Source organism: Fulmarus glacialis, unplaced genomic scaffold (genome assembly GCF_000690835.1).
Source record: "Fulmarus glacialis isolate BGI_N327 unplaced genomic scaffold, ASM69083v1 scaffold45223, whole genome shotgun sequence".
NCBI lineage: Eukaryota > Metazoa > Chordata > Aves > Procellariiformes > Procellariidae > Fulmarus > Fulmarus glacialis.
In genome coordinates this window covers 1,443-14,777 of record NW_009204466.1, presented here as the reverse complement: position 1 = coordinate 14,777, position 13,335 = coordinate 1,443, and the positions used below count along the sequence as shown (strand labels likewise).

The 13,335-nt window shown below is 37.0% G+C and overlaps 1 protein-coding gene across 1 annotated transcript; it reads right to left on the bottom strand.

Annotated features, from left to right (window-relative positions):
* Nucleotides 1-1,738: 1,738 nt before the first annotated feature.
* LOC104074756 (transmembrane and TPR repeat-containing protein 4-like) lies at nt 1,739-13,091 on the bottom strand (the record flags this gene model as incomplete). Its single annotated transcript, XM_009575004.1, has 4 exons — nt 1,739-1,826; nt 5,692-5,908; nt 7,990-8,105; nt 12,876-13,091. Coding segments are annotated over 4 exons (637 nt in total), but the record flags the coding sequence as incomplete, so codon positions are not given.
* Nucleotides 13,092-13,335: the final 244 nt, after the last annotated feature.

Below are 13,335 nucleotides of genomic sequence, written 5' to 3'. Positions count from 1 at the left end.
GCCATAATGTCCAATAAAAAATACTAAGTGCTGCTTAGTATCTTGTCTTCACAATATTTTCCTTCAGCCAGTTTTTTACCCAGCGAAGAGTACACCTGTCTAAGCCATAATGTCCAATAAAAAATACTAAGTATCTTGTCTTCACAACATTTTCCTTCTTCTGTATCAATGACAAGAATTTCAGTACAAGAATACTATTAAAATGACACTGACTTCTAAAAGCTATCAAATTGGCCTTTGCAAGTTGTACAAGCACTCAGAATATCCCTAACCAGAGTACACATCACATTCTTAATCATTCCTGATATGTCCTCCATAACAAAATAATTACACAGTCCTATATAAAAGTCTCCAATGGTCATCCTAAGAATTTGGCTCTTGAGTTCTTCAAGCAAAGATTATTATCCCTGCCATATAGGTCTACCTGTACCAACAAACTGGAAAGCACATAGCCAATATCTTGATTTGTCTAATTTACTCTGGCACTAACAGAAGAAACATTAAAGCACAATCATACCCAGTAAAATAGGTGAGAAAAGAATAAATGAGCAAGCAAGATCCCAAGGCCAATTTTCATCAAGAAATTATTAGTTCAGTTGAAAGAAATGAAACCTACTCAAAATAGAGAAAAAAATATCAGAAGTGAACAGTAATCACTGTAAGTATCATTTGAAGTGGTGAAGATTAAGTTAAACTTATGATATCAGCTGTAGAAATATGCAAAATAGTTCTAAACAATCTAAACTCAATTAGCAGGACTTATTCACAGCATCTTAGAGCTCACTGTGGACTAACTTACCCACCTCAGCCTACACTAAGCTCTATGATGCCATCCATGACTAGTAGATCATTCAAAGCCAGCTCAAGTACCTCTGTAATACACTGTCAACTCTGGTTAAACATTAGAGGCCATGCCTATTGAACTGATATTATACAAGTTGTTCACAACACAGTTTCTTCATGGATTCACCAAATGATTCCCCTATTTCCTGTGATGGGACACATTCAGATACCAGATCGCATGTCCTGTATAGTTTTTCATAATCATGAATTGATGTATTCTTGTGTGTTTATTTAACAGAGCTCCAAGATAATTTCTCCACAACTCTATTTGAACTGCCAACTTGCATTCAGATCAAATAATACAACAGATCTAAAAGCTCACTTGAAAAAACATCTACGAAGGAACTGCTCATGTTAAATACAGCTGTCTTACAAAAACTGAGTAACACTATATTCATCATGTATATGCCAGCATTTGCATATTGCAGGAATTTATAGGGCTTAATACAAATAATTCTTTACCATTCATTAAAAATACAAGTAAGGTTCCTAAAGTTCATTCTCATTTAAGCCATCCCAACATAATGGCATAAAGTGTACTAAAATATTTAAGAATATACATTTATAGGTTTGATTTCTTTCTAAAATACTTACTGAAATATTTCTTTATGATTATAAACAATAAAACATTTAACAAATAAGCCTATTACAAAATACACTTTTCTTAAAATAAATTCTTAGTGTTTAATGGGAATTAGGGACAGCAACCCTTCCAGCTCTTCTAACAATAAATACCTGCTAAAGCAGATTTTAAAAAATATTTTACGAGGGTATAAACTGTAGTAAATTCAAACCACATCAAGCTGACATTTTTAGTTTTGCCATACTTCACTGAAATATATGGATGCAGAAAATATACACAATATAAAATTAAAGGGGCAAACAGAATGCTTACTTTCTCTAAATGCTTTACAGTAGCCAAGGAATGACAACAAAAAGAACAGGGCACACAGTAGGTCTGCTCTGCCGACAATCCCGGCAACCTTAGAAAAAAAAAAAACAAAGAAAAAAGTTTCAGGTTACCAGATTTTATTCTTAAAAAACCTGAGATAAAGGTACACACACATATACAGAGTGAAATGTATAAAAGAATATCGCTGTATCACTTTTTTTTTTTTTTAAACCTGGTTTACTGGATTAGCGATACCCAGTTTTCTAAGCCGCATCCTAATTTTGATTGGGTTTTGCTTAGTATCAACCAGGTAAATGATTTGGCTTTAATTTATGAAAAACTGCTGTTTTAAGAAACAAAGAAGGACCTCGCTGAAGAAAACGTAGACTCTGCCCCATTCCATTTGTTTTTTGAATCAGGTTGCCTTTCAGTAGAACTCTTAGCAAACATCCTGAACCCCAGCAAAATTGGCAGCTCTGCTGAAATGCAAATCAAGACTGTCCACTTTCAGAAGGCAAGCCAGCCTTCAAATTGGAGTCTGATCACTTAGAATGGACAAATAGCTTCTAGCCTGCAGAATCAGAAAAAAAATCCCCTCTCCGGCAGTTTTTTGTATTGTATTAATTGATTGCGTTAGAGCTACCTCCAACTGTATATTGTAACAGAAGCTGTACTAACGCAAAAGAAAATGAGAAGCGCATTCTGGCACCTCTGTACTCTGCATCTGTGCCAACCTATTTAAATCAAGAGCATTCTCAGGGCCATCAACAAGCTTTGGTTCAAGCCCTTGAACTGTATTTACAATAACTTGCTGAGACACAGCATGACATATTCTTGGATCTTCATTCCTCAATTACACAAGTGTCAGGATACACCATGAATTTTTTGTGGAAATCATGACACAGCGGGGTGGCAGGGGACTGCATAGGCCTTCATGTTGTAGAACATACACCCAGAGCAAGGATCATGGAAACACCCTTTTGTTTTCAGTCTAGCTCTACTTCCTGGAGTGCTGGGTTCCATGTTTTGAGGAGAAGAGATAGACAGAGGCCTTTCTGAAGCAGGGCAGAACAGCAGCAGGTTTTTTTTCTTAATCCACTTTTTGAGGTATTGGTTCAGGGACAAAAGCAGAAACTTTGGTTCTTGTGTAGTACACCAGTTGTCCCATTTTGTGAGCTGAACAGAAAGAGGAAAGTAAAAAGATAAATTGTATCTTCATTTTGTTTAAAGGTACCTGCTAACCCCCTCTTAGGAAAAGGGCATTTTTTTTGTGTCAGTCTGACATGATGTATATGAACAACTATTTCTAAATAACATCAGAGAGAGAAAGAGAAGTGTAGAGGCATGACAGTAGCGCTGAATCCACCGAAGAGACTCTCCCACCTTACCCTCAGCTTCACTTGAGCACCGTAAAAGGAGAAACTGTTGGACTCCTAAATTCAGTTCAGAAAAACTTCTTGATTTATCCAAAGCCATGCACCTAACTTCCCTGCATCTTTTTTTATCTCATAGAGGAATTACGAAAATTAACTCAATAGGTGTGGAGTGCTTTGAAAGTTGAAAGTAGTGAAGTATCATTCTGTTTCAGGAGCTGCTCTCAGCTAAAGAGATAAAAGTAAAGGTGAACTGAGACAATTTTGAAAATAATGCCAACTTGTTACAACAAAGACATTAAGGGGCTAATAGCACATATATGGCCTCAGATGACTCCAACAGTACAATGTTATCTCAAATGCAGAATCAGGCCCATAGTCTCTGGTAACAAGGTAAACAAAAAAAATACAGTTTTAAATTAATATCAGGTATATTCTTATGTTCGTATTTCATTTAGTATTTCATCACATAAGCATTTTTTAGAAGACAGCACTACACCACAAGACTGTTTACTTGTAAGTAGAAAAATGATAACAACAGATGTTTTTCTTACATAGGTACTGAAAGCATTAAACTTTTCAAGATCTGTTTTACATGACAGTTTGTTTTGTGCTGTATATACCAAAATCCAAAGCAGCAAACAGATTCTTCACAATTTTATGTCAAAATATGTCATCTCATTTCCAAACCAGGATGCCATGATACTTAAAACTCAGCTCTAAAACCATGAGGAATGCTTTTTGAGGAGATGCTGCCTGACACACACTCATGCTAGAACCATAGCAGTATCATGACTGCTTCAGTGCAGCAAGATTTATTATTCACTGTGTAAATGATTAGAGGCCTTTTTTTCACTCCTGGATCTTAGAAGAGACACGGTATGTAAGCTACTTTTTTCCTCTTCTTCCAATGTTTGCCCAAAGCATACGCAAGTCTTCACACCTCACATATGCAAGCAGACTGCATCACCTGTAATTTATTCGACATGACCAAGGTCTTGTTAACATTCGCCTGCTGATTTAAATATATTTTTAGTGTCAAATGGAATGAAGAATAAAATTATGGATATTGATAAAGGCGTCAATAGTAAGCCTACTACAAAGTTAAGACTCAAGTGAGATTTCTCTTTACACGTCGGAACATCAAAAGCACTGAAGACTTGTTTTACTTCACTTTGACATCTGGAACTAGTTTTGGAGAACAAATAGCAGGGATCCTTCTGACACTAACACAATGTGCTCTCACTGAGAAGCTATTCTGCAGGCAAGCAAACACCAGAGAATGATTGGCAGGATGTTTTATCTACACTGCCAAATAAAGTGCCAAATTGCTAATACATAACTTTGCACCATCTCTAGGTTTCCAATACATGCAGGGTCCCCAGCCAGCTGAGAGGCATAGCTTTCTGTAACCTCTTCGCCATCAATCATGTGCAAAGCCAAGGAAAAAAAGCCAAAACCATGGCATATTGTGAATAAATGAAAAATCAGTTGCACATATATAGAATAAGGTGCACTGAGGATTCAGTGTTCATTACTAGCACAAAGATCAAGTTAAAGCTAGTACTTTTTCAGTAGCTCAGTCCTTCCAAGCTCTAAAAAAACATGACTCCTGCATTGTCATTATTTTATATTTCATTTACTCATTATTATAAGATCAAGCAATCAGGGACCACATCCAGCAAGCCCACTGGCATAAGGCTGTAAAATTTTCTTAACTAGGAGTGCAAAAGAGCTTTTTAAGAAAACCACCTCCTCTTCACTAGAATTTCCACACAAGGACTTTGATTTTTGGTCAGGTATTTTAACTGGTTGCTATGCATGTGCCAGGTTTCTATTCTGCATCTTTACAGTTTCGACTTCCAGCCACGGTTACGCTTTTGTCTGCACTATTAAAGGGCCCACTACTATCAAATTTGTGTTCCCCATGCACATAATTACAGACTCTGATAAAAAAAAATTTCTTTAATCTTCTTCTTCATATTAAAAATATAAACCCATAGAGTTCGATCTCTTATGTCACGGGATGATTTCCAGTCCTTTAATAATTTTCATGGCTCTTCTGAGTCCTCTCCATTTTTCCCAGTGTCCTCCTTGCAGCACGGCTTCAAAACTGGATGCAGTATTCTAACACAGTCACATACAGAGTTCATATAATGCCCCCACTCCAATTTTTTATCTCCTTGGTTTCTTTTATCAAAGCAAATGGAAATGAAAAGTGGTTATGCGTTTGCATTCAGTTTATCTTCCATTCTCCTTGGCTGCTCATGAGCTAATGTTTCCAGTAATGAATTCTTAATCCAGTAATTAGGGAAACTCTGTAGTTTAGGGCTATCCTTCTTTAGTTATTGTACTTAAATGATTTAATTTATCTTCCTTAATAAGGTCCAGCCCTGTGGAATTACAAGCTTTTGGATGTACTAACCATAATATTTGATTGCTCTCATAAGACATGTGCCAAGAGAAGCGTTAAGAATATATAAAAGCAATGTGTAGACTGTAAGGCTATGTCAGAACTAATTAGTCAAGATGGTCAAGAACTTCTAAGATATAAATCATTGGAGCTAATTGTTCAGTACTTACACATTCGGTGTGCACTGGATGTACAGCAAACAGCAAAGCAGCTAGAAGAGATGTCTTTGGAGCCAGGTTTAGCCTCCTTCCTTTATTACTGAATTGCAGTCCACCCAATAAAATCGAGAACACATCAACCATCAACACTGAGATAGTACAATGCAGTATTATATTGATGACATGGAAACCAACTGGGTAGAAGCCTCCAGCAAAAAGGTAATTAACTCTATATAGAAACAAAAACATGAAGGGTAGGAATTACATCAATGGTTTGAAATATGCCAACAGAAAACTTAACCCCATAGCAAGATCATATTACACACACACACACACACAAAAAAAAAAAAAAAAAAAGGCTGAAGAATACCAGCAAACCCCAGTGTGCACGGTGGTATCACTTAGCCACCACAGTAGGCTAGAAACAATGTCCTGATCTTTACTCAAAGGTATTCATATGGGATACCATATTCAGCATAATATCTATCCTCTCCAAAAACGTATGTTAATGTTATTATGTTAATCATACCTATGGCTACTTAGAACTGGCTTTTGGTCAGCAATGTAACTTCAACGTTGCAATGCAGGAGTGTCCTACGGATGGGGGGGATACCCTTGGGCTTAAGAGAAACTATGTCCCAAAACAACCTAATGAAATAATTTTAATTAAATCCACACAGTGAGGAAATTAATATGCACTGAGACTATGATTTCCACTGACATTCTAGATGAAAAATGTCCTTGCATTTGGATTGATGATGTAGAAACCACCTGGGTACAATGCAGTATCAATCCAGAAAGTACTCAGTTAACACATCTTAGTAACTAATTTGTGAGACTGGTTAGAGAGAGGTTTCATGCAAGTATTAGAACCAGAAGGAAGTAAGTGAAAATTCAGTCTAAAACTCTATTCAAGATAGGAACTCTGTGGTAAAATGGAGAGGGAAAAGAAAAGGGAGAAACATCTTGTTATTATCTGTATACTTTTATCAGTAGGTGAGATATACAGAAACCTAGTTTGGATAGGGATTTTCTATAGCTCATTTGGTCAGCCTGCATCTGGCTTAAGTGCTATCTATTAAAAAAGCCTAACCTATTATAAATGTGATACACATAGAAGTTGGACCTTAGGGAAATTTAGAAAACCAATTTCTTACTTGTGAAAATAGCATTTTATGGACCATCTCCACGTGCTCATCTATATTTTCAGATATAGTAATGACTGTATCCCAGTTCACTCTTTAAACTAACCAGGATGTTACTAGAGATGGAATACACCACAGAGACCTTGAAAAGAAAGGAAAGCATGTGCTGTGTAATGCACTGAAAGCATTAATAGCTTTAAGATTCTGACACATTCTATTCAGTTGCATATTTTCCTTGATGAAAATGTGAAGAAAACCCAGCAGACAGTGAAACCCACAGTGCTAAGTACTTAAAACACTGACACTGCACTCAAGAGTCAAAGTTTTTGCTTAAATACGAGGACTAAGAGTGGGAGTACTTCTTCCGCAATCACTTAGTCCCTGGCTTGGACTGGGGACAACTGCAGACCAGGGCCAGGTCCCCATCCACAACACTGAGTTGCATAGGGAAAATAAAGAAGCTTAAGACCGAGTCCTCAAGGATTCTCTGCATTACTGTGCCAAATTTCTACATGGTCTATTGCTTTCTCAAATCTTTGTGCAAAAACCATGAGCTAAGCATCTACAGAAGTAATCCTCACAAACCTTCAGTTATTTGAGAAAACAAGCAAGTTATATATACAGACAGACATCTCTCTCACTAGGATTCTCACACAAATACTCACTTGAAGTTAGAATATCAGGGGGGAAGAGGTGGGAAGACTATTCAGTGACCTAGTGGCAAAAGGCTACAGTAGATGGCTATTTATAAAAAATCATTTGACAGGTCAACAGGAAAGCAGAGAACAGAAACTACAATAGCAGTGTAAGTGGCAAGCACGGCTAAGGGAAGGGAACATACACCTCTTAGTTCTTTGATGATGTGACCTACATACTGAACCATAGTGCCCCTAGAACCAAAGTATATAAGAGCATAAGATACAATCTCTGAAAGGTATATTGAAATACAGAATGTCAAAATAATGTATAGTTTGGGAAAGAAACAATTTGAAAATTAAAACTCAATTTGAGATTAAGGTAGTGAATAGGAAAATCATTCAGGAAAGGTATCCAACTACCCTCCAGATACTTTGTGTCTCTCCTTTTCTGTTGCCTCTCCCCTATAATCAATTGAGCCAATATATGTTTAAAAAATTCAGACCTCGAGCAAAAAGACAAGCCTCACCTGAAAGTTAGGACAGTTAGTGGTCGATATGATTTATGACTGGTATTGCTGCTGAGTTTGCTACCCCAAAAGTCATGATGCCACAGGTCACCAAGTGGGGTTTCTGCCCTGAGGTCCTGAAAGGAAACATCACAAATTACTAGATTCTTAACATTTCTGTTTTGTTCAAAGCAGCTAAAACACAAACAGAATTTAACTAATATAAGCTCATGCTAACACGGACATAGCAGGTGTTTTGTTGGCTCACTACTGACATTTGACAAGGTACCGAAGTTTGCACCCAAGGTCACATCTTGGATGCCTGTCATCATAAAGGTAAGATGTTTGGATTCTGTAAGTAGGCATAGCTACATGAAATTTAGTAGAGCTATGAGTATTCATATCAGTTGATAACCTGGTCAATAGCTGAGATATGAAAGACACAAAAAAAACCCTTTACCTTATAGTTTTGCAAAAATCCTTTGATTTTAGGTCTAGGTTATCTTGCGAAGGTAGCCAACTACAAACTGCTGCAAATAGCTATTTTTCTACCAGCGTCAGTAGCACAACTACTAATGAAAGCATGAAAGCAAGGACACTAAAAATAAAAACCAACAACTAGCTCTTTTTGAAGCCTTACTTCGCACAGGACACTATTCAAACAGCTTTTTTTAAAAATTCTTAATACATGAAACCAAGAATCAAAATCTCTATATACTGCTCTAAAAGATTAATAGTGGAAAACAGAAAAGTAATGAATTATTTTAATTTGGGGTGGGATAGGGGACTATTAAAAAAAACACTGCAAAGGAAAAGCCTACTCTTTCCTTTTATCTTAAAGCCACGCTGATAATGAAAAAACTAAGTAGTCTAACCTAGACTACTGAATGGAAAACATACACTTTGGAGAGGAAAAAATAAGGACCTTGGTAGCATCCACCTCAGTTTTCTGTGAGGACAAGCTGGGAAGCCCAAACTAACATATTGATCTTCTACTTGCCCCTCTTTTCCTCCTTCCCTGGGGCAATTAAATATCAATTTATGCTATAGCAAATGTGCAGGTTAAATACAGCAGATTAACAAGCCAATACAAACACAAGTAAGCAGACAATCCGGGTTGCTAAACCCATGAAAGGTCTTACAAAGCCTGGTGGTCCTATGTCTTATTCCTCCTACATCTCCACCTACTTACAAGATTCCCACATTACAATACCCTTGGTGCACTAACTCTAGTTCCTCTCAAATGCTGCTACCATCTCACTTGCTTCTATAGCATCTTGAGCACCTCCTGTGGTCTCAGTACCCTCCATCTCATCCTTAACTAGCGTTTGTGGCCTGCCAACAAGGCAAGAGAGAACATATACCACTGCTAGTCCCAAGGTACAGCCAAATGTCTGGGCCACGCTGACTGGCTGCTGCTAAACTGAACTTAAAATAACTCAATTTTTCTTGCTTCTCTCTTAATACATTCTGACTTTCACCCATCCAAAAATCAGAAAAATCCAGGAAGAGATTTATTTCTATCACTTGATAAGTTTGGCCAGTATTAGACAACCAGTTAAAAAAAAGGGGAAGTAGGCTAAAAATCCTAGCACACTGTCAAATGAAGTGAAGCATTCTCTAATAGGTTACTAATTAATACGCAGAAAAGAGAGCAGGGCTAACACTGTAGTCTTTGAAAAGTCCTATATTGCTGCTGTGAATTAAGGCATTCTCAGGGAAAATCTTAAGAAATCAAGACTCACAGGGGATCCTGTTGGGCTTAAGAATTATCAAGATGCAAAGTTTCTTCACTCTCTCACAGATGTTTCTACTGCCAAACAATAGCTACAAATTTCTTTCTTCTCCCAGGACTGCAATTTTGGTCTTAGGCACTAAGGTTCCTGTTCCATTCCTCACTGGTATGCACAAACGCTAAAGGTCATAATTTGACTCTCAGAGCAGAAGTGCACTCAACCAACAGCCCACTAAATCAATCAATATGGCCTGCTTTTCCAGGGGCAAGTTGGGTCTGGGTTGTACACTAACATCTACTGAAGTCTTTGTACTCTGCAGGGGACAGCTGTTAGTGGCCGTCGTGGTCCTCAGACTGTTTTTCCAACCAACAGCACTGCTCCTTATGTACATTTGCCAAAGAAAGTGGCTATTAAAGAGAGACTTTTTCTTAGTATTAAAATTTTAAAAGTATGTCTTCTGTGTCACAGACGGTCTTCAATAACGTGGGATGGGAAAAATATTTGAGATGTGGAAGGTTAGATTTCCCTTTCCGCTAGAATCACCCTTCTTTTGTCTTCCATAGGAAGAATGCAGGAAAAGCTGAATACATGGAATTACTTAGTGATTAGATTACACTTCCATATGACCTAAAAATCTTCAGTCATGTATCTTGCTCTGGTATCCAAGTTCTGTGATAAAAAGTTTCTTACGTTAATTTTCCCATTCGGTGGACTTACCCTAAAATAGGAATGGTTTGTTCTAAGAGACGCAGCTGTTTAAAAGTTATGTATGGTTTTCTCTTTAAGAACTGAAAGTAGATATCAAAGAATCTCTAAGTACTTGATTAGTAGCAGCTTACAGACAGCAGAGTTCAATACTTGAAGAAAGGTCAGTTTTTCTATATAAAGGCTTATGGAAATGACACATTGTGTCTGAAGCTCCTCCTAATCCAACTCTTTGTCTTGCCAAGCAAGTAAATAAAGACAAAAGTCACTGTTGTGTACCAGTTAAAATGCTGCTTAAAATGACAAGAAAGCATCCGGAAAACAGCCTTGAACCCCAATAAAATCTAATAACAGAATGTTCCATAATTTGGTAGGCATGGGGTCAACCAACAGTGTATCTTTCGCTAAAAAAAAAATTGAAAGATTGGGGTGGTGGTGGGAGCTAGTAAATTAACAAAAAGGTCACTGTGTGGTACCCAAGAAAATACTGGTATAGTAATGCTCAGTAAATCTACAAAATTACTTCACCTGCTGTCTCTTCTATTGAATAGGAATAAAATATGCTATACTTTGTTTAATAAACTGTGCCTTTGCTAGGTGCTCTCCCTCTCCATTAAACTAGTAAACTCATTGTCTCTGCATTTTTCTTGTGGATTTTGTATTTCCATATATTCATATGACCCCTATGTTAAAAAGATACTGTCAGAAAAATCTCATTTAATTTCTAGGGAGTAATAGAGGATTTTGACATGAAAAATAGAATAAGACTCACAGTTTTTCAAACATAAAGACTAGGTATGAATTAATCTATTTAAGCCGTTGGTTGAATTTCTCAGCATTGCCAACAGCTATAATCCTGGTACAGGTTGTTGTGTTGCACAGATAAATTGAAACATTTTGAACGTAAAAACTGAAAGAAATGGAGAAAGATTACAAGTATGGAAATTGCACATGAACAAAACAACCTGCCTTGTTTCAACATCAGTCTTCTGTTCATTCTTTCAGGAAATTAAAATATTATAATTGTGCCCCAAATAAAACTTGCAGAATGAAACATTGCCAGGAGCTGTGTAATCTAAAATATAATGCTTCTTAAAAAAAAAAAAATTTAAAAATTACTGTAGGTTCTTAATTTGTCTATAGTATTCTCTTAGAAGCTTTGAGATTTATTTCCAATTTGGCAGATGTATTTTTCCCCCATACATCAAGGTATGATGACTTACACAAGCATAACACAAATTTGTCTAAGGAATGTGAATTGTCTTCTTCTAGTGGTATGAGTCTCCACATTATCCTCCCTGTATCCCCATGGCTTCAGGAAAACAGAACCAACAGATGAGGGCAATTCTTTTTACCCTGTGCTTCTCTTTCCAAACATTTAACAAGTACCTTTCATAAGAGCATAACAGCTGTAACACCAAGACCCACCCATGAGCACAGGCTCACTAACGGCTATGTGTGATTCTACGAAGTGTCTCAGCAATTGAAGACACTCAACCCCTCAAAGTCAAAAGAATCTCAGCTAGAGGTTTGTTCAAGTCACATGTTAATTTCTAAATATTTCAAGGATTGTTCATTGCATGTATGATCAGTTTTAAAATAGAGCACAAGAATATTCTGCCGCTATTTCAAAAAAAATACTGTTGTCACAGGAACTTTAAGTGGGGAACGAGATTAGGAAAAGGAAGCCTTCCTTGCTCCCATAACATTTTGATGGTATAAACCACAGCTGGAGATCGCTTAGTGATGCATTATGTATCTTGCAGCTAGAGTAAGTTTATTCATTGGGCTTATTCATCTGTCATCCTGAGAAGATAATGACAAAATCTCCTATTAACATCAATAGGTATTAGAAAAGTCTACTGCATACTCTCACTGACTTAGAAATGAGCATAAAATTAGACCTATAGGCAGTCTTGAAGTACAGGTACCCTCTGAATAAGCGTTACTAAACATCACATCCAAATTCGTTGCAACCCTCGATAATGCTTTCTTAGATGACAAGCAGACAAAGTCCATTTGGTATGGCAAAAAGAGATCCCTTCCCCTTGACCAGATATCAACACTTGTTAAGCAGAGCATCTCACTTGCAAAAGAATGAAAGGGAACACATGCTGAGGCAAAAAACCCCCACCTGTTTAATTTGTTCACTCTTTTGTTTATGCATTAGAACCCAAGTCATGTTATTCAAATAGCTTTAGGAATAAGATTTTGTTAAGCATACTTATGCTTCCAGCTTTTCGGTAGAGCACTGCTGCACAGCTTGTTTGTCAACCTTAAATAAGGCTTACTTTAAAAAAACCCAATAAAACAAAACAGAAAAATGAAGTTCATAAAAACGACTATCAGAAGGAAGCTCTTTACTAGGATGAATACTTTGGGCCTACTTAGATCGACTGTTGTCATTATTTCTTTTCCTACGACCATTTATGTCAAAGGGCGCGGGGGGAAAGAAGAGAGACAAACCTTATTATTGATGATGGCTTCAGAATCATCAAAGACAAAATCTCCATCATAGCTGTTAGCAAAACAGAGGAAGGAAATGAATGCCACAACCATTTTAGCCCAATATGACGGAAGGAGGAACCATGATACGTCATGGTCCAGATTAGGTTCTGTTTGAGCCATTCTGTGAAATGCTTGTTCCAAGTTGGGAGCTTTAGCATTATGCTGGTTGCAAATCTGAAAGAAATACATACAAATGCACAGTTATAGTTGCAATTCACTAAAAAAGAATTTAAAAATGGAGACTTGGGTTGGGAGAGGAGAATGAACTTTCATACAACCTAACATTTTCTCTTTTGATGCGTTTCATAATTACTGGAACATATCTAAACATAATTTTGTACTTCTAATGTGGAAGAAAGGCACAGTTTCTCATGGTCGGAGCACAGATAAATCCAAGAAACTCTCAGATTTTAAGTTA